We start from the raw sequence: 22,420 nt of genomic DNA, 5'->3' as shown, positions 1-22,420 counted from the left end.
AAATTCAATATATTTAGACTGGTTGACTGAATTGGATCGTGTGTGTGTGTGTGTGTGTGTGTGTGTGTGAGAGAGAGAGAGAGAAAGAGAGAGCCTTTTTATGTGATGATCTCATTGTAAGATTCAAATTCAATATATTTAGACTGGTTGACTGAATTGGATCTTGTGTGTGTCTCTCTCTGTGCATGTGTGTTTCCATATGTGTCCATATTTGTGATTGTGTGGCTGTTATATTTTTTGTTTTGCCGATTTTTTTCATTTAACAAGTATATTTGAGGGACCCTTAGCATGTTCAGCATTTTTTCAGCTTTCCATTTTGCTTTTCCAATTTTTCTGTTTAAGTTATTACTATTGCGCTAAATCATTGCATTTCTGCTGTTTTATAAGATTTGTGCTAAATATAGTATTTCTGATTAATTATAGTTTTTCTACCAAGTCATAGTACAGTATTTCTGCTTTTTATAGGATTTTTATAGGATATTTATATTGCTTAATATAGTATTTCTGCTTTTTATAGGATTTGTGCTTAATATAGTACTTCTGCTTATTATGCTTAATCATAGTATTTCTATATATTTCTGCCAGGTCCCCAGACAGCCAATCCTCTGTGAGGCCTGAGACATTCAAATTTACATATCAGGGCCTGCACAGCTTCCCAGCCAGCCAATCATATATGTGGGTTGAGGCATTCAAATTTGCATATTGTGGCTTATAAACCAACCAGTCATCCATGTTAGAGCAGGGCGATATGGCCAAAAATATTTATCACGATATATATTTGAAAATTTGCGATAACGATATAATTGACGATATAATTGATGCGAGACAAAATACAACTCCACAACATTACTAGCGCAAAAAGACAACCTTCAATTTATTTTCACTTAAACAAGAAGCTGGTTTTTATGTACATTAAAGCTTTATAAAAATTTAACAGTGCAAATGCAAATTCCTTGCTGAAAATTTAACCAAAAGGCATTTCCAGTAGAAATGGGCTGACATATCCTGAGCATAACCATGTATAATATCCACTGAAGTTAAAAAGAGGTGTTTTGCAACATTAAACTGCAGTGTGCAGTACGTATTTTTCGGACCATAAAGTGCACGGGATTATAAGGCACATTAAGCGAAACAAAGCAGTCAGATAAATCAAACTTTATTAAACTCATTCTTCTTGCTTCCTCCACTTCTGTACCATCGATTCATTAATGCAAATTGATGAGGCGACTTTTGTTGTGATTTGGCACTATATAAATAAAATTGAATTGAATTGAATTCTCTGGCAGCTGCTCTATTCCCATGTTGTTGCAGTATATTAATGACTAACCTTGTATTGTGGATGGATTATCTCAGTTGTTCTCCTGACTGAAGTTTGGTCCGTTTACAGCATCCTGCCATGCGATTGCATTTGTCTCTAACTATCAGGAACTTTAACGTTACCTTTTATAAGTGGAAAAGAGTTAGTGTTCATCCTCCAGCTTCACTGTTTATGTTATGCTAACATAGCTGTGTCGCTAGCGATCACGTACCACATCATTATATACCAGCTAGCCCAACTTCAGTAACCCTACAAACGTCACTGCTGTTTAGTTTCCTGTCTTCATTTATGTTGGAAGTGATAGCAGAGCTATACGTTTGAATTTTTTCAGAAATCTCTCAGTCAGAACATGCAATATCATGCTTAGGTAACTAGCGAAACTAGCGAGCTAACTTCCGCTAGCTTCCTGCTAACTTCTAACTCCGTAATGTAATAAATTTTGTTTTCATGGATGCCTGGAAGTTAAACTTCATAGTTACACCTGACAAAGCAGCAATGCTGATCGTTTTATTAAAGATGAAAGAATTTACACAGTTTTTAACTCTCAGTGATGCTGCAGTGTTCGTTTGACCTGAAGTATACATAGTTTAGGACCCAGATTACTCCCAGACTTAAGAGCATCTTAGTCGGACAAATACGACAATAACGACGGCCGCTTGCATGTTCTGCAAAAAAATGTGCTTTGTCGTGTATCTGACGGACAAACACCAAACCAGTTCCACATCACTGAAGTTGCACCATTTTTACAAACCAATTCTGGTTCATCTGTTTCACTCAACAATCGGCCATGTGCGTATGAAAACAAAGGCACTGCGCATGCGCGTTTTACTCCCATTCTATCGCGATATTTCATTTTCCTATCGTTGCCTAACATTATACCGGTATTACCGTGAACGGTATAATATGGCCCAGCCCTAAACCATGTCATATATCTCTAAAAATCCATATTGTAATGATAAATTGTCAACACTTGACAATTCCCCCATCTCTTCTGAACAAAACAGTGTAAGAACGACCACTCTAACCCCTACGGTTAGGTAATTATGGCCATTTGTTGGAGGGGAATCCTCAATATGAGAAAAAGCCTGCAAAAATCCTGTTTCTCTGTGTTGTGTGTGTGTGTAAAACCCTGCACTTGGTGCACCAGTTTTGGCGGGAAAAAAGTACATAACCTCTCTGATTGGTGGATTCAAATTCAGCAGCTCACAGCTGTTTGACTGACTAAGAAACATGCTGTTAACAGCCCCAGTTCACTTGCTGCTGCTGTGTGTGTGTGTGTGTGTGTGTGTGTGTAATTGTGTAATGGGATGATCTCATTCTAAGATTTAAATTCAATATACAGTGGGGCAAAAAAGTATTTAGTCAGCCACCGATTGTGCAAGTTCCCCCACCTAAAATGATGACAGAGGTCAGTAATTTGCACCAGAGGTACACTTCAACTGTGAGAGACAGAATGTGAAAAAAAAATCCATGAATCCACATGGTAGGATTTGTAAAGAATTTATTCGTAAATCAAGGTGGAAAATAAGTATTTGGTCAATAACAAAAATACAACTCAATACTTTGTAACATAACCTTTGTTGGCAATAACAGAGGTCAAACGTTTACTATAGGTCTTTACCAGGTTTGCACACACAGTAGCTGGTATTTTGGCCCATTCCTCCATGCAGATCTTCTCGAGAGCAGTGATGTTTTGGGGCTGTCGCCGAGCAACACAGACTTTCAACTCCCGCCACAGATTTTCTATGGGGTTGAGGTCTGGAGACTGGCTAGGCCACTCCAGGACTTTCAGATGCTTCTTACGGAGCCACTCCTTTGTTGCCCGGGCGGTGTGTTTTGGATCATTGTCATGTTGGAAGACCCAGCCTCGTTTCATCTTCAAAGTTCTCACTGATGGAAGGAGGTTTTGGCTCAAAATCTCACGATACATGGCCCCATTCATTCTGTCCTTAACACGGATCAGTCGTCCTGTCCACTTGGCAGAAAAACAGCCCCATAGCATGATGTTTCCACCCCCATGCTTCACAGTAGGTATGGTGCTCTTGGGATGCAACTCAGTATTCTTCTTCCTCCAAACATGACGAGTTGAGTTTATACCAAAAAGTTCTACTTTGGTTTCATCTGACCACATGACATTCTCCCAATCCTCTGCTGTATCATCCATGTGCTCTCTGGCAAACTTCAGACGGGCCTGGACATGCACTGGCTTCAGTAGCAGAACACGTCTGGCACTGCGGGATTTGATTCCCTGCCGTTGTAGTGTGTTACTGATGGTGACCTTTGTTACTTTGGTCCCAGCTCTCTGCGGGTCATTCACCAGGTCCCCCCGTGTGGTTCTGGGATCTTTGCTCACCGTTCTCATGATCATTTTGACCCCACGGGATGAGATCTTGCGTGGAGCCCCAGATCGAGGGAGATTATCAGTGGGCTTGTATGTCTTCCATTTTCTGATGATTGCTCCCACAGTTGATTTTTTCACACCAAGCTGCTTGCCTATTGTAGATTCACTCTTCCCAGTCTGGTGCAGGTCTACAATACTTTTCCTGGTGTCCTTCGAAAGCTCTTTGGTCTTGGCCATGGCGGAGTTTGGAGTCTGACTGTTTGAGGCTGTGGACAGGTGTCTTTTATACAGATGATGAGTTCAAACAGGTGCCATTCATACAGGTAACGAGTGGGGGACAGAAAAGCTTCTTACAGAAGACGTTACAGGTCTGTGAGAGCCAGAGATTTTCCTCGTTTGAGGTGACCAAATACTTATTTTCCACCCTGATTTACGAATAAATTCTTTACAAATCCTACCATGTGAATTCATGGATTTTTTTTCACATTCTGTCTCTCACAGTTGAAGTGTACCTCTGGTGCAAATTACTGACCTCTGTCATCATTTTAAGTGGGGGAACTTGCATAATCGGTTGCTGACTAAATACTTTTTTGCCCCACTGTAAGTTCATACTCAAGTTTAAAACAACAACTACACTAAAGCTATTCTGTTATACCTGTATGCAAAAAAAAATATTTCATAGTTCAGCAATACTGATCAATCTAATAAACTTAAACCTACACCATCCTCCCTATTCTGGTATTTTAAAGAGTACTTAGCATAAATATTAAGCAACCTAACTAATAGGGTTCCAACTCCCAGCAACAACAAAAATAAATAAATAAAAAATAGGGAACCACCCCTCACGCTCCACCTCATGATGCTTAATCGACGTAATCAACCTTAATTTGATGCAGTGTGAAAAAAAATGCACAGAAATCAATTATTTTTCAAGAAATATTAAATAGATTCAACATCTTTCTTCAACAAAATCGCAGACTGCACAGATGGTACCTTCCCAAAGGAAAAAGTACTATAGCTTACTAGGGTGTGTGTGTGTGTGTGTGTGTGTGTGTGTGTGTGTGTGTATATATATATATATATATATATATATATACACATACACACACATATATTAGACTTAATAGTTACTATATACAGTAATGGAATTCTATTCATTTTGCATCAAATTAAAACTTTGGGTGTCAGATAATTATTTATTAAAAGCTAGACATTTTAAATGAGAATAAGAAAGAAAAGTATGTCTTTGTGCCCCCTTTTCCCTGTTAATGCCCTATCGGCCCCCCTGGCTAAACTTTGCTAGATCCGCCCCTGCGCAGTTACCAGCGTCAGCTACGTAGAAAAAGATCCTCGAGTAGAAAGTAATATTAAATAAATTCTAACAACAGCTTATCAAGCTTAAACGTGCTGCTGTTGTTCAGCCGCTGGTTTCCTCTTTCTGGTGCAAAGTGGGCCAAAAGCAAACTAGAGACAGGGACTCGGGACAGAAAAGCCGATCAGCTGATCGTCAAGCAGTTTCATGATTGACGTAGCAGCAAGAAGAGGCAGTCGTTTGTTAAGCTTAACGCAGGAATGCTTTACAAACATTCAGAGATGGACTTACACACTTGCTTTACTTCTCTCGGGATAACTTTGTCGGAAATGAAATGCCGGGTTGCTAGCGAAGCTCCAAATGCTATCCAGACCACCGACAGGTCCCGCATGCCACAGCCGCTCTATCACGTGATGCATACTGCTCCGACGTGCTAACGTTCTGAGGTGAGTTGCGGCTTGTTGCAAGTGTTGTGAGGTGCTTTCGTGATATTTAATAGATCGGATTACATTTTTTATTTTTCTCCGATATCCGATCCAGTAATTTAGGTCAGTATCGGACCGATACGTAATATCGGATCGGTCCATCTCTACTCTGAACACACCATCCCCACTGTCAAATATGGTGGTGGCAGCATCATGCTCTGGGGGTGGTTCTCTTCAGCAGGGACAGGGAAGCTGGTCAGAGTTGATGGGAAGATGGATGGAGCCAAATACAGGGCAATCTTGGAAGAAAACCTCTTGGAGTCTGCAAAAGACTTGCGACTGGGGCGGAGGTTCACCTTTCAGCAGGACAATGACCCTAAACATAAAGCCAGGGCAACAATGGAATGGTTTAAAACAAAACATATCCATGTGTTAGAATGGCCCAGTCAAAGTCCAGATCTAAATCCAATTGAGAATCTGTGGCAAGATCTGAAAACTGCTGTTCACAAACGCTGACCATCTAATCTGACTTAGCTGGAACTGTTTTGCAAAGAAGAATGGGCAAGGATTTCAGTCTCTAGATGTGCAAAGCTGGTAGAGACATACCCTAAAAGACTGGCAGTTGTAATTGCAGCAAAAGGTGGTTCTACAAAGTATTTACTCAGGGGGGCTGAATAATTATGCACACCCCACTTTGCAGTCATTTATTTTTAAAAAATGTTTGGAATCATGTATGATTTTTGTTCCACTTCTCACGTGTACACCACTTTGTATTGGTCTTTCACGTGGAATTCCAATAAAATTGATTCATGTTTGTGGCTGTAATGTGACAAAATGTGGAAAAGTTCAAGGGGGCCGAATACTTTTGCAAGTCACTGTATTATTGGCATTATTAAGGAGCTGATGTTGAAAATTAAAAAATCTGGAAAAAATACACACCTTTGGGAAGTTTCATTCCATTTGCATTAACAGAACAAAAATGGTTGAAAAAACAAAAGTGAAGTGGCTACAAATGGCCAGGATAGAGCTACTACTTTCCGTGGCTGTTTTGATATCGCTCTCTCTCTCTTAACTGATCAAATCTCGCTGTGGTAGCAGCTTTAAACTCGGTATGACCCAGGTTGATAGAGGGTGCCCAGTCTGGATCGCATTCCAACATTTTGAAGGCTGGTTTTCCTACAAAACACAACAAACGTTAGCCCGCAAAGGCACAGTAAACAAAGCAGCATAGCGCAACAAATTCAATTCAAATCAATATAAGACTTATTTTTTTAACCTACATCAACTATTATGTTATGATAAATTACTTAATAACCACAACAAAAGACTTACCTTTGTGGACATGCTTGGAGCAGACTAACATGTGAGCTGGAGTGTGCTGAAATATTTGGTCTTCGAATAGCTGCAATCCAGACCATCCATCGGCTCTTTGTTACTTCGGAAACATGGCTTGAACAGTTTCTCTTCCACGATGGAATCCAATAAAAACCGATCTGTTTACCCGTCAGCTTCCTGTGGCTGTCATGCGACCGGCTATTGCATACAACGGATGATCTGATATCCTCGTGTTGGTGTTGTTCCCAGACCATCATGAAAATGTTGTTCCAGGTTCAACATTGCAAGTGACCAATCACATTGTTGTGATGTTATTCTTTTGCGCGCCAAGCCATTCGTGCATTTATGAAATTCCAATGTTGCAAGGACAATATCAATTCTGCTTACTGTTTATTAAAGGGTTACGGTTAGGGTTAGGGTCAGGGTCCGTTGATCGGCGGACAGAGGCGGTTTCACGCAGCTTTAGTACAGTTTTATGTTTTACGCCGGTTTTTCCCGAAGTCGCAAAAGTATGACGTCACAACATTCTGATTGGTCACTTGCAATGTTGATCCTGGAACAACATTTAGTATGATGATCTGGGAACAACACCAACACGAGGATATCAGATCAACCGCATACAACAGCTTCTTGCCATTATTTGTGTTTCTTTTTATCGCTGTGTGACTGTTTTCTTGTGAAAGCCTGCGTGCGCTAGTACCACTTGCCACTCGTACCTACAATCCTTTGCGGTTTTGATGTCACGTTTTCGATCTGTATAAGACTTTTAGAAATCCGATGGGATGATGAGAACAATTAATTTTGTTATTCGTTTAATATAAAATGTAAAATATCAGCTAAATTGTCGCTGATATTGCTAAAGTGAAGTTTTTCTCTTTTAACCACAGGCACAATGGAGAGGTGCCATCCACACGACCAAAGTCTGACTCCGAGCCATTACCTCTCACCAAACCGGTGTCTGCAGACTCTGTGGATAAGTCGAGTACAGGTATGTCCATACTACTACATGCATGTCAGATTGCTACAATCATAACCCCTGGTATCAAATTATTTCCACTGTAGCCACATTAAAAAAAATTTAAGTGTATCTATAGTTTTGTTTCCTACTTTAATTATTGTCGGTTGCTTATAAGAAGTCAATAAATGACTTCACCAGAAGATTTTTGCTTTGACAGTAAGTCTTTTTTTGTGACCGTGGTAAATAACATTTCTGAACACAGATTTTTAATTTTTGGTCAGAAAATCACGACTAATTCGTGAAGAGCACCAAAAAAGTGTCACCAAAATACCAACACCATTTATTAAACCAAAGAAAAATAATAATTTAATTTCAGTTCATTTCTGATTTGTTAGTATAGTGCAAAATTGTAACTATAGATGATAATTTTCTCATGTATGGCATGTGTACCTAATTAGCTTAAGCTTGTTAGTCTGTATAAGACTTGAATGCTAGGAGGCCAGTCATAAAGGTTTTCTGTTTTGCTTGCTTTTTCCAGGCTATATATTACCTTTGTGAGCTATTTGCCAATATATGGGCCAACCCATAAAAATGTAAAAAAAGAAAAAAGATGAGACTGAAGAAACACCCTTCAGTCACATTCTGTGTTGATATTCCATAGTGAATCCGCCAGAGGACACCTTGCAACAATCAGCTTAAACAAGTAATCCACGACTTGCTGTGAGAACAAAATAAGCTTCATTTTAGACTGGGTTGTCCTAGCGTTTTAGTAAGAACTCATAAATACCTGTATATTTCTTGTGTCACATGGGTTAGACATTCACTTGGCAAGGAAAAGGTTGCTGATTCACTTTCAGCCAGAGGCGCAAACGTTCTGTGGAGTAGTAGCAGGAAGGACATCCGGCGTAAAACTGCTAGATCAAACATGAACAGCTACCCGCTGTGGTGACCCCCTTGTAGCAAAGCAGCAGCTGAAAGTAGCTTTGATCTAATCAGAGCCTTTTAATCTAAAAACAATTCTTCAGGTCGTTTAGTGACTGCAGCTAAGCAGATCTGGAAACAAAAAAAAAAGAGAACACAACACAAACAATGATCTTACAAGCAGTTTTATCAGTAAAAGCCTGATATCCATTTTTAACTGCACGTGTATGTTAACTTGACATGAGGTTGTTTACATACAACACAATGAACTACAGGCCAGGAAGAATGGAGTTATTGCTGCATTTAAAGTGAACGGTGAAAAACAGTGAGTACTGTGTAACAGCACTTTGCACCTACTCAGCGGTAAACTGCTGGCTTGAATTGTAGCTGAGATTGAACTTTCATGTTTCATGGGTGTGCGTGACAGACTGGCTTCTGGAGACTTGTCGACTTTTAGCACCTCAGCTGTAGCAAACAGTACCCCTGAGTGAAAGCCATTCAGGTCTGCTCTATTAAATCTATTTCAGGAGTCCTTTCTCTGAGACCTTTCAGCCTCCCTCACGGTTCCTCTGTTTTAGGGTCAATATTGTGTCAACCCCACGTGTTTCTCCAGGGGCCAGACAGGAGGATCAAACAGGAGTTACTTCATCATCCAAAAATATGAAAGCTGCCCCTTGTGTCAGTAGATTTAAGTGTTTAAAGAAGACATTTTTTACTGTTTTTATTAGTGCTGTCAAAATTAATGCGTTAACGCACATTAATTTGCTATCACGGTCAACGCAATTACAATTTTTAACGCAATTAACACATCTGGAGTGTAGACTGACTCTAAATCCTTGAAATGCTTCTGTCAACGCATTTCGGGCTGTTTGTCCAAGTGGAGTTACTTTCTCACATGCGCAAATGGACAGTTGATCTGGTAGTGATGGGTAGCTGAACCAATCAACTCAGTTTGGAAGATGATAAACACACATTGGCCCTCTGATGGGAAATTTGAGTATTCCAAAAATAACAAGACAGAACAGTCGACCGACAAAGTATTATGCACATTGTGCAAGAAGGAATTTTCTTTTCACCGAAGCACTTCCAGCTTAAAATGTCACATTGACGCAAAGCATGCGTTAGTCGGGGATGCTGCTAGGACTTTGGCTAACGCGTCACCGAGCTTGCGACAAACCATTCACGGAACATCAGGGACTCAGTGAGTCTACCTCGGAATTATTGACTGACGTAATTGCCAAGTGGACTGCAACAAACTGCAGACCTATTAATATAGTTGAGAACTCGCTTTACATAGCTTTGGTTCCTCGTTTCAAGGACTTGAAGTGCCTCCCCAAGAGTAACAGAGAGAGGGTGGATAAACGTTTACAGAGTTTTTTGTTAACATGAATGTTCAAGATGTTCAGTAAACATGTTAATATTTTCCCTTTTTTCTCGAGTCTGTTTGCTAAAGCAAAATGAATTGTGGTTAATATAGAATAAAAATAAATTATATTTAATCGTGATTAATCAAAATTAATCCACAGTAACCCTGTGATGAATCTGATTAAACATTTTAATTGTTTGACAGCTCTTATATATATTATATAAAAGTGTATACTTACCTATTAGTATATAGGTTTTTTTAAAAAGTTGTACGTCACATCAGAAAACCTTTAAAAGGTTGAAGAAAGCTATTCAAATTATCTGAATATAAGCATACATGCTTTGTGTTTATTCTGAATTTACTTCATTATATTGCATAAATGTCAGTTACAAGCTTAAATATAAAGTCCAGGCTATTGATCAAGTATTACGATTAATCGCGATTAATTCCAGAAAATTGTGAGATTAATTTAAATTAAATTTTTTAATCTATTGACAGCACTAGTTTTTATATATTCTTTTTATATTTTAGTTGTTTGTTTAGCCTTGTGCCTGTGTTTGGCTGATTTCCTGCTTCTGTGTGTGTATTAATGTTGTTAATGAGGCAGAAAATAAACCAAAAGCCAAACTGTTTGTGAGCAGTTACAGTGCATTCAAAGTGAATCAAAGGAAATTATTGAAAGTGTCAGTTCGCTTGTGGATGTTGGGTTTAGTCAAAGCTGAAATGTTGTGCTAAAAAATAATTCTATTATTTCTCTCCCCTCTTTCTCTCTCATCTGGCTTCAACAGATCTGATGAGTTTTGATGACTTGTCGTCTACCTCGGAGAAGCTCTCTCACCTCACGACCAACCGACCAAAGATGACTGGAAGGAGGCTGCCCACGCAGTTTGGCGGAGGACAATTGGTGAGGATGTGCTCAAGCGCTAACAATCCCCCGCTCCCTTTAAGTTGACACTGACCTTTTTTCTTTGGATGGTTATTATGAGGAGCTGTCTCTCTTACTCTCATCATTCTTACCATCTCATGTTAAAAGTTAGGCTGACGTCTGGTAATATAGTTTCTGCAAGTTGGTCTCTATATTTGTTCCTATGTATTATTTATGTGACAGAAGAAATCTCTTCTTTTCTCTGACAACTTTAGTATACAAGCCTTCACCTGATAGTTAAAGAGATTTCATGAAAACAAAGACAAATGGCTTTAGAACAGCAGTCCTTGTTTTTGCTCAAAGCTGGTGCCTTACAAAGCAAACTGCTGTAGATAGCAGGTGTTTGGCTTTTCCCACATTTGGACCACATTCTTGAATGCAACCAAATACTGTTATCATTAAATTGCCATCAAGGTCTTTATATCAGTTTATTTTGATTTCGAGTGTACATTTGTATCATAGGTTTGGTGTCTTTTCTTTTAAAAATCTAACTTCTTTATACCTGCAGACTCCTTGCAAATCCTAACATGACACTAGAGCTAATAGTGTAGCTGTTAACTGTCATTGACAGATGCAATCGTTTCAGGACTCTGCAGCTTTTCCTGTTTTCCCTGTCACAAGCAGCACATTTTATCCCAACATGATTCCACAGTTTGCATTACAGCCCAACAAGGAAGTGAGTGTGGAGAAAACCTTTAAGATTGATGAAGAAGATGCCAAACCAAAGCTAACGGAAACCAGAAAGGTAATTTAATTTCATGTCTGTTTAGAAGAAACCTTTAGTTTAGTAACAGGTGCCCGCTTAGTGACATAACTGCCTCATGAAATGAAGCAAATAATGAATGGTCTTAGCAGATCTTTGGATATAAACCTGTGAAAGTGATGGCAGCTGTTGCCAGTGGCGTTGCTGATGGTAGCACAGCAGTGATGGTTTGTGTTGTGTGAATCTGGTAGGAACTAAACAGTATAGCACACTGCCTGCTTATGTTGAAATCAAGTCAGCATGGTACTCCAGTCCACATTGAGGCTTCTAATGTGACATTGTGGACATTGGTCAAAAGTTGTCCGCCATATTGGATGCGATGCAACTGCTGGTTGTTAGGGAAGCAAGTCGTTGCCATCTCATTGGCAGTAGTTTGAGGTTGCTGAGTAAATCAGTTGCAGAGAAGATGCTGCACCAAAAATGAAATGAAAAGGGATTGTCTTTTTCTTTCTTTAGCTGTTTCATTTTTTAAGGCAGACTGTCTCCGTTCTTGGTTTGTGTCACACTTTTCAGTTTCCCTATACCTCAGAGAGCAGGTGGATAATGTTTATGGACAAATCAAAGACGTCTAATCAAACCACAGCTGCAACAAGATTCTAGGGTCCAAAGCAATCATAAGGAGCTTTCTATATATTTTTCCCTAGGAACTGGTGGTGACCACTCTGTAGGCTTTGGTGACTAGCCTTTTATTCACTATGTTGTCACCATGAATGTCACACATCCAAACTAGCAGATAAGCCAACATCACATGGTTAATGCTGACATGCAAAACCATAACACGGCTCTTTCAGCCTGGTACAAAAAGGTGTTTTTCGATGCATCCTATAAACCTTCATACCAAATGGACCTCTCAGTCATGTTTGTGGTATTTGGTTTCTTAGTTCATAGATGCTGCTTCACAATCAAGGTTGCAAACATTAGGTGATAACTTGGAACTCCACTCTAGTCTTGCTCCATTACTGATGCCAGTGTTGAATTAATAATCTGCACCTCTCACTGTGAGTAAGAGAATTGAATGTGTCAGGAATCTTCACAGCTTTGTGTACTTTGTTAGTGTTAGTGAAGTGATAAATGAAAACAGGCCCAGAATAAATACAGTAAAATAAATTTAATGTTTTTCACTTTTCCTGTTTGCACACAGATGTGCAGCTGGCAGTAAAGAGCTGAAGTGAATGATATTCAGTCACAGTGTATTACTATGTGTTATTATTGCTTCTAGCTTCTCAAATAAGGTCTCTGACCGAGCACGAGAGTGAAAGCAATCAAGTGCACAATCAAAAGGAAGTGGAACATCATTGTTGTTGGCCCTTTTCAGTCATGTTGGCTCACTTTGACCACAGTTTTCAGTTAGATAAAAAACTTTGGGGGGAAAAAAAACGAGTAGAAGCTGTTTGTGATTGGACCGTGGATCGGCTTGTCGTCACCAATACCCAGTCCAGCTTTTGTGGCTCAGTATCTGACCAATACCCAATGCAAGCCTCACATCAGCACATCTGGAGTACATAGCTACATACAGATTCTTTTCAGTGTAACAGTAAAAACAATGTCTTGATTGTATGGTCAGAATAAACCACCATAGTGGAAGTTGTCACACCCGTGTCAAACAAGCTGTTGCTCAGCCTCTGCTACTCCTATTTCTCACCATCACACATTTACAGTTCACATACTCTGATTATTTCCTGACACATTACCTACAGTCTGTTTGTTCATCTTGAGACTTCCATCTGTTTGGTTCCTTTCAAGTCCTCTGCTTTCAGATTTGTCTAATTAAAAGCTAAAGTTATCCCCAAGTTGGCTTTTTAGGGAAAGTTTGGCATGTCACGCAATCCTTTTAGCATTACATCACTTTTTCTGAAAACGCTCACTGAATACAAGTAGCTCCAAAAAACAGCACTTTGTTATTTTGCTTTAAGTCAGTGTTGTTTACCTACATGAAGACACGGTTGTGCGATGGGGTGATAAAGACTGAATATCCCCCTTCACTGGAAAACACATTGTGTAAATCAGCCCCGTGTTTTTCTTCCTACACTGTAGCATTGGATTTAAATTCCTCATCTGCTCTGCTGTCACAGTGGATTTAATTTGAGAGCCTCACCATTAAACTTGCATCACAGATACTTTTCCCTGAGGGTGGAGGTATTATAATGACAAGATAAAAACATCCAATTAAATTTAGTTTTAGATTGGAGGTCAAAACAGACACACAAAAAATAATTATTGCAGAAAATTCTTGTCTTACATTTTTCTCCTCTCATGTCTTAATAGCCTTCCACAAACACCTTATTGTCACCGTCATTCCACAAGCCTGACTTCGGAGACTTCGGAGCCTCTCTGGGCAGCAAGGCGAAGGTGGAGCATGAGGAGTCGAGCTCCCAGCTGGAGGAGCTGAGGAGCCAGATGAAGGAGCTGCAGCTCACGGTGGAACTGCTCAAGTCCCAGCAAATGTAAGGACACATGAGCCTGATAAGGTTTGAGGGCAGGACAGGAATGGAAAGCTAAAATTGTTCTTCAAGGTTCTGACCTTATAAAATAATAAAACATTATTATTATAAATAAAACATACATAAATATATGATTTACATCAAATTATTACGCCACTGCCAAACCCAATACCACTGAAATGGTAATGCGTACTCCTGTCTCTTTGAATTAGCAATAGCTACCGTTTCTGTCGAGCTGATTTATCGCCTCAAGCATTTTCCAACCATCATTCTCTTTAAAACCATCCTGGCTTTTTATAATAAGTATTATAATATGTGTCTTTTGGATTCTGACGACATTAACTCAAAGTTCATTTGAGGCACTGAAACTGGTTCTGAGGTGTGTTTAAAGGAAGAAAGTGTTTAGATATTTATGATATTCGCTGCTAAGGTAGCCACATGCTAAGGTTGCACATCTCTGTTCGTTTATTTCCAGGAAAGAGATCACTGAGCTTCGAGGAGAGCTGGATGACGAAAGGCAAAAGCGTGTGTCCCTGCAGGTAGTATGGCTCGCAACTGAAACACAGGCTGAGCTGTCCACATTCATTAGACCCATTAGTTTAGACAAATATTGATGCTTTTTGTGCACACGTGAACAGCATCCAGCTCCGTACACTAGTGACTTTCTACTGACTCAGTAATAGAAGTTCTATGTGATCACAGCTGGGACCGTCTAAATGTAACTTATTACATCCACTAAATAATGAGTGAACACATGAATGCATGCAATAATTAGTCATTGTTCATTAATGTCAAGTCCTGCTGACGGCAAAACACCAAAGCACTCCAGTCCGTGCGTCTTCATTAAACTCTCCTCATCTGCTGACATCAGTACCAATTGAATATTTTTGCTCAAAGCACATAATGCTGTTTTTGCACTTTCAACCCTGAGGCAGTGTTTCATTTCGCAGTCTATGCGTTGGCATGTGTTGAGTGTCCTTAGTTTATTACCAGTAGCAGATTATTTCCTCTTCCTTCCTGGTCAACACTCACACATTAATGAAAATCAAAATAATAATAAAAAAAAAAACTGGCTGCATTTACGAGTTTTGAAGATTTCACCCCCACAGCATCATGCACACATGAAGCCTTCTGTTTTTTCCCTTTACACGTGTAAAGAAATGTAACTGTTTAATAACACATTAAGCCCTTAAGGGACACACTGCACCAGCTATACACATAACGGTTACTGTCTGTCCTGAGTTGTCCCATCAGCTCATAAAAGCATGAGTGTTGTGTAATGTGTTTGCTAACTCTAAGCTCAGATTATTCAGAGTTGTGTTTATGATTCTTCTCGGCTCCAGTTTGAGCTTCAGATAATGAAAGTAAAGGAGTTTGGGATGGATCAGCATTATTTGGGCCTTTTTTTTTCTGTGCTAATGACAAAAAGCACCTACAATGGACAATGTTTATCGTTAAAACAGGTCGGTTATTCAGCGAACATGTTTAAGTTGCATCGTAGGAACTGTGGGATCCAGGGTTTTGGAGGTGAAAAGAGAACTGTAGTATAACATCTGTGGTGTTTAATCCCACATATTGTGGAATTAAACACCACAGGAATTCTGGGTTTTTCCCTGATCCTGTCAGGAATTCTGCCTTAAACAGACAGGCTCTCTGAGCATGATGTCTGTGAGAGAGACATTAGTAGAGAGGGTTTTTCTGTTAGCTGGTTTCATTATAAATTTCAGGCTGATGTTTCACCAGGTGAGCAGCTACCTGATGGATCCTTTTTTTTTCTTTCTTAAAAATCAAGTTCCGTGCAGAACGTCAAGAATGAATATTTAAATCATTCACTTAAAATTAAAGAAAGAAAACTGATGACCGAGGATGCGCCTCTAGGCTAACTACACTCCCTGACTGTTGAGAACACATTCAGCGTCCATGTGCTGCTCATGTTAAACTGGGAGATTGAAGGTTGGTCCAGTCTGCCCGGCCGACCTTTCTGTCTTCAACAGGGCACCAATATAAATTGCATCACAGGAGGAGGGGTCCCCCGCAGAGAGCCCCACGCAGGGTCAGACTCGCATACAGAGAAACATAACTGCAGATTAGTTTAAGCTCCCCTGCAGTTAACTTCAGCTTCCACCTCAGTTTCCTCATCCTCGTCAAAGACGTTGGCCGTGCCGCTCAGGTTGTCCTCCGGCTCATGCTTTCATTGTCATTCAATTCTCCTAATCCCCACCAGTGGAAAAGCCCCACAGCAGGATGCCACTGTACCTCACAGCAGGGATAATGACAATGACTGACTCACAAGCTCAATCTACTCTGGCAAATCGAATATGGCTGCAGCGCCTTTTCAGTGTGATACGGGGCAAAACATTATGACCAATCACTTAATTTGAAGTTATTTTGAATACCTGCACTCTGCGTGACCTCTGGAGGTCTCTGGCATCGGCTCATTCGCGGCATGTCATGTAAAGTCCTGCAGAGCATGAGCCATAAAATGGGAGAAATCATTGTGAAAGTTACTCCTTACTGTTAGAGCAGATTTGTGTTCCTGGTAAACGGCTGTGGAATTGAACCATTTTGAAATCAGATGACCCTGCATATAAATCTCTGTGTTTTATAATTTACACTTTCTTTTGAGGATTTTTTTTTTACTGCCTCTTTCTCCAACGGTACAAACATTGTGCTACATTTGTAGCCTTGATAACATGTTTTTGGCCTCCTTGGAGAGCTGTGCACAGTGTTGTTCCATAGTTCCTCTCTCTGCATAGCCAAACAGCTACTTCATTGGACACAGTGTAGCTCCATGCATCCCCACCCTACACCCCAACTGTAAGAAGTTTATTTTTTCTTCACAGATGGAGATCGAGAAGCTAAAGCGAACCATCCACTCGACGTGAAACTCCTTGATCTAATCAACGGCAGTCCTCGGGGTCAGCTGCTGGCCTGCCTGTCGATCAACAGGAGAGCAGGAGGGCAGCGACGTATGGATGGTCAAATGGAGGGAGAGAGGGTGGAGAAATCCACCCACCTCAAGCACAATCCTTGTTCAGTGATCTACAAAAACAAACAAACTCACTCTCCATAGTTGTAAGATTTACATTTTGCACATAAGATTTTTTTCAAGCTAGGTGTAAGTTACAGATGTATATGTTCCTCTCTCTCTCTTTTCTTTCTTTTTTTTTTTTTTAAACTTTTGCCAATACAAAAAGAAAAAAAAAACCCGAGGCCTTACTTCAAGCTACTGCGCTGGACTCACAACTCTGCTGCTCTGGCTCTTTTCCAATCACTCTGGCGTTCCTTGAACTCCTCAGGGATGCTCCCAGTACTACTGACTTTGTGTAAAGCAGAGGGTGCTCGTTTTCCTTGCCTAATTTCTTTTTGTTTTTTATAATGCACAAAAATTTATTTTAAACAGATTTGATTATTTGAGTTTTCATCTTCAGATTAAAATGCGTTTTTCTTTCTTGCATGGCGCCTGTCAGCACAGCACCACCACATGGCTGCAGCACGTCAGAGCAAGCTCTCGCGTTTCTTTTTTTGTTGTCTTTTGATGTTTTCTAGCATTCCTACCCAGAATAACACTACTGTGCCTGTTTCAGAAAAAAACAAACAAAAAACAATCTATTAAATGTTTGTAATGGGATCTGGAATATTTGCAGCATGATATTGTATATCTATATTTTTAAATCTACTGACACGCTTAGTCAAATATTATATAGAGGGCCTCTTCTATGCTGGCTCTTCTATTTTTGTGAGAAAAACACAACAAACTTAGCCAGAGTCATAAAATGCAAGAGAGGCGCGAGGAAGGAGGGACTACAGTCTTCTGAAAAGGCAGCCTCATTACGATCATCTCTGCTACTCGCTTGTCTATTCATAGCTCTCTCCCATCCCTATCATTTCTACCTCCGCCTTCCTTACTCTCATCCATCTTTGTTTCCTGCTAAATCGTCTGGTGTCTTTTTGCTCAGCCGACTACCCCTTCCCTCTTATGTTTAGTCTACAATTCCACATTCCAGACACATGGGTTAAACTAACTGGAAGAACGTGATGAAGCGGCGAAATTCACTCACATCCTTTTTTTTTTTCTTCCCCCTTTTTAATCGTCTGATGATAAAACACCGCTGAAGAATGAGATTATCCTGGTGGAAACTGGTGCGATATGGGTCAGCTAGTGTGTTTTTAGCCATGTTAGCATGGATGATGGGTATAAGTGTCATGCAGCTTGATCCGTAATGTTTCAGCAGACTTAAAGTTACATGCATACATACATCCGCCAGATTTGCACTACCATGATTTGAACTAGTAGTTGGTTTGTCATGTTTGTCAGTGTATAGTTACAGCACACTGCGCTGCCACACCCTAGGCTAAATTTTGTGTTTCCACATTTCCACTTCAAATGCCTGCACAACTTGCCACAGCCATGTTTATCATGCACCAATCAACCATAACATTAAAACCATTTTCCCAATATTGTGTCACTTCTGCCTGTGCCACCAAAGTGACACAGAAGAGCTCAGGAGGAGCTCCAGGAAAGACCTGTGGCATCTGGGAGTTGGCGGTGTTCAACGGGTTTCAGATTGGAGAAGTACTTTGAGCACCTCTCATGTGTTTGGTCTATTACAGTAATGATGCCAGAAATCCAACATTTCTTCATAACATGATGGTCAGTGTCGTTCACTTCACCCAGTAGTGGTTTCAATGCAGTGGCTGATTGCTGTATGAGGCATCAAATGAATCAGTCAATTAACTGACTGATGATTAAATTAAGCTTTATAAAGTGAGCAGGGCTGACCACTAGGAGTCTACAATCTGAAAAATTACACATTAGGGGTTTTAAGATGGAGTTAAATAAAAATTAGAAGTTACTGCTTTTTACTGGACATTGAGCAAACAACTGTCGTTAAATCTCAGGCAGTTTCTATAGCTGGAAGTACTGCTACAGTTAAGAAAGGTAACTGGATTTTTCTCACTTGTCATGATGTTTAGGGGTACAGAAATGTAGAGCATGGTATCACTAACGTAGAAGGCCAAACTCAGTCAGTTCTAACTGGAAGCTGAATATATTTGTTCATAGGAGTATATTTCTGCCATAATTTGGGTCCACTTGTCCCTGTAGGGATCATTATAACAAAACATTTTTGTGGAGTTGGGAGGTGCACCATCCATAGTTTCTATGATTCACTGTATGTTTGAGTACACAAATCATCTGAAACCTTTGCACACAGTGTGAAATGGAAATTAAAAACAAAATGTAGAAGAGCGCAAAAACAGCATCAAATGTTGAAACTGAGAACCTTTTTTAAAAGCACTTTATGTCCATGAGTACTTCTTGTAGTTTTGCCTCTGTACACTATCACAGTGGATTTTAAATCAAACAATGATTTTTTTTAACAAGAGTTTTGGATTATTTGGAATTTCTATGAAGTAAAATTTACATATACAGCTACTAGCAATGCCAGTTCCCATACACTGTGCACTGATCAAAGAAGAAGAGGTAATGCAACCTAGTAACAAACATGGCCCTTTCTCAGCTTATTTAAAATTCATTGCTGGTATCAAATTTAAAAGGAGCTTGTAATTTAAAAAACAAAACAAAAAACAGATTTCTCAGTTTTAACATTTCATGTATTATATTGTTTGAACAGTTTGCAGCTGATTGCAAATTGGCTGGGATAAATATTGGCACCTTCAAAGATGGATGCAATGGTTCTCAGCTGGAAAAGGTGGAGGATGTCCAGCTCCAGTTTGGGAATGAATGTGCCTCTGTAATGTATTCATGAATGGAGATTAATAAATTAGAGTTAGGATGAGGAGCTCAATCATTTGAGAGGGCGCACTGCTCCAAGTAGAAAGGAGGCAGTTGAGGTGTTTTGAGCAGTCGGGCTGATGTCTGTCTTCATACTGCTTACGCTCTAGCTCCATTCTGTAGCCCTGACTTTCACAATGTTCAACAGCTTATCTGAGAAACAGAGAGCAGCACAGTACCAAGTGCATCCACCTCTGGCTTCACTGCAAGTTACAGGGATGTTTAAATTCTGACACTCATAAGTTTTGTTTCCAGGTTAGATGTTCCACATTGTGCTACCACAAGGACAAAAACCTGTTACTGTTGTTTGTATCTTTGTCTTAATGTTGTTGTACATATCTCACAAATGTCTTAAAAAAAAAAACATCTCTTTGTACTTTGAAGTCTTTGCCGGGCCTGATTCTGTGTGCATATGCTCGACTGTAACTGTCCATGATTGTGTTGGAGAAGAATCTAAGCCCCACAGTGGCCACTTTGATGCTTTGTGATCTGACCTGAGTGGTCATGCACTCACACAATACATGAATGCCTGGCTTTGAACAAGTGTGGCTCTTAATGCAGTGTGGCCAGGCAATAGGCTAATGTGGGAAACAAGAGAGGGGACGTTTTAGGTGATGGCTCTTTACGGAACATCTGTAATATGACTTTTGCATATTTTACATTCCAGATTTTGACACCAAGAAAATAAGAAATGTGTGCACATTTATAACATATTTTCAAGTGATTTTGTTTACAAGAGCTGTATCCTTGCATGAGCTGAGATTCTTTGCAAAAATGAATAAACATCATCTTTATTTACTGTCACAGATGCTTCCTTTTTCTTTTTTTGTCTCTGCTTTTGAAATTGTATTTCACTTAAAGGTTTGCATGGACCCACAACAATCCTGAGACCTTTTCATGCTTGAGTTCTTTAAAACATTCAGGGAAATATTGAGTGGAAAATATTGACCGCTCACTGAGAGAGTCAGTGAGTTTTCTGAGGAAATGCAGCTTCCAGTGAACTTATCCTCAGCTGACAGATTCTGTCTATAATAGTACGTCTGCTCGTGAGTATGTGCATTTAAATATGCAGGTGTGAACCTGGTGGGTTTAAATAATAGGATATTGTAGACACAAGTGTGGAGTTTGGAGACACAGGATAAAAATTTACATTTCTAATGTTGCCTCAAGACATAGACATGAACTTGTGCCGGAGTTCAGAGTCTATGTTAGTTTACGGCTGCTGTCCTTTTGCTGTTGCGAAAATCTAGAAATCCAGGTGCACACAAACTGACTGTCTTTAATTTATTAAGGCCAGCTTGATTCAGAAAAGTACCAGAAGCTCAAACATTTCCATTACATTTCTTATCCATCCAATCTGACACCAGTATATCACATTTATCACACAATCATCAGACCAAAAAAACAAAAAGGTTTAATTCAGGCCTAGTTTGGTTTGCATTCTTCACACTTCTCCTATATCAGGGCTTATTTGGCCATATTATCTGAGTGGTGATATCTATCATACAGGAGAACACTGCAGTGGCTTCCTGCACCTTAATGACGGCTATACATACAAGTAACTCTGACAAGGTTGCAGTGGTGAGCAAAGCAACCATTATGGCTGGTATACTGGCACCTTTAGTTCATCGCACCTTACTGCAGTATTGCCCTAGAGGTGTCTAGTGGCTGGAACTTGGAGTATGAGCACTCAGTCAGCACTCCTTTCTGGGTTAATAGAGCAGGTCACCTCCTAATCAGAAGGTTAGTGGTTCAATCCCAGTTTGCATGCAAAATATCTTTGGCCAAGATAATAGCCCGAAGTTGCTCTCTGATGTATCTATTTGAGTATTAAGGTGTGTGAATATTAGATAGAAAGCACTTAGAGCATAGATGAAAGTGGTTATGTTAATTGGAAAATGAGGCAAGTTATGTAAAGCGCTATATAAGAACCAGTCCATTTACCATTCACCGCTGAAACAAGGCTGATGTGAGATTTTCCTCCAAAACCTGGTGTTTAGTGGAGCAAAGCGATTTTACTTCATCCACCCTTGCTAATGGAATACATTGACAACAACTTGCATGCACCCAAGTTTCCCTTTTTGCACTGTCACCACTGTGTGTGCCATTAGAGACACCTGGAATAGGCCGCTCCATTGTTTGGATCTCCCAATGCTTCCTCAGCAGGTTGCTAACCACCAGGCAGTCTCCTGGTTTGAAGTCGTGCAGTGCGTGGTCAGCTGGAGCAGCATGTGCATCCTTCACTTGAACCTTTTGAAAGTGCCCAAAACAGTCAGACTCAATAAGCATTTACATCAAAGCCTCAGCCAAGTTGTGACAAGAAATTTTATAAAACTCAAACTCAGATTCACTGTTTTATTTATTTCTCAAAATAACTTTTTTATATCTATTTTTTGAAAGTAAGGAGTTGGAAATAACCCACCCTTTTGTCAACAAGAAAGGTGATTTTCTGGCCATGCACTGTTAGGTCACATTCAACCATTTTCCAAATGGCATCAGCATGATACGTACCCGCAGT

General features: G+C 39.9%; 1 protein-coding gene and 1 long non-coding RNA gene across 3 annotated transcripts; one reads left to right on the top strand and one right to left on the bottom strand.

Annotated features, from left to right (window-relative positions):
• Window positions 1–1,172: 1,172 nt before the first annotated feature.
• Window positions 1,173–7,719, bottom strand: LOC120731644. Its single transcript, XR_005695396.1, has 3 exons — window positions 7,617–7,719; window positions 6,898–6,908; window positions 1,173–1,186 (listed from the first exon to the last, which is right to left on the bottom strand). It is a non-coding gene; the product is annotated as an uncharacterized LOC120731644 (long non-coding RNA).
• LOC120731621 (CD2-associated protein-like) lies at window positions 7,625–20,706 on the top strand. Of its 2 annotated transcripts, none has more exons than XM_040028734.1 (6): window positions 7,625–7,719; window positions 10,765–10,880; window positions 11,566–11,646; window positions 13,930–14,108; window positions 14,581–14,644; window positions 16,949–20,706. In XM_040028734.1, exons 2-6 carry the CDS (start codon window positions 10,770–10,772, stop codon window positions 16,988–16,990), a joined length of 477 nt encoding a protein of 158 aa, XP_039884668.1. In that variant the 5' UTR covers window positions 7,625–7,719; window positions 10,765–10,769; the 3' UTR covers window positions 16,991–20,706. The 2 variants fall into 2 exon arrangements, with proteins under 2 accessions (XP_039884668.1, XP_039884660.1); XM_040028726.1 differs by having other exon boundaries at window positions 11,554–11,646.
• Window positions 20,707–22,420: the final 1,714 nt, after the last annotated feature.

Source organism: Simochromis diagramma, unplaced genomic scaffold (genome assembly GCF_900408965.1).
Source record: "Simochromis diagramma unplaced genomic scaffold, fSimDia1.1 OVJJ01000746.1, whole genome shotgun sequence".
NCBI lineage: Eukaryota > Metazoa > Chordata > Actinopteri > Cichliformes > Cichlidae > Simochromis > Simochromis diagramma.
The sequence above is the reverse complement of the archived record's forward strand: the minus strand, read 5'-3'. Positions and strand labels throughout refer to the sequence as shown.

Excerpts from the sequence above, each read along its gene's own strand:
- LOC120731621 (XM_040028726.1), top strand. The coding sequence starts at position 10,770 with ATGAGTTTTGATGACTTGTCGTCTACCTCGGAGAAGCTCTCTCACCTC. Across the intron at positions 11,647-13,929 it reads AGCTAACGGAAACCAGAAAG|CCTTCCACAAACACCTTATT; the intron begins GTAATTTAATTT and ends ATGTCTTAATAG. Across the intron at positions 14,645-16,948 it reads AAAAGCGTGTGTCCCTGCAG|ATGGAGATCGAGAAGCTAAA; the intron begins GTAGTATGGCTC and ends TTTTCTTCACAG.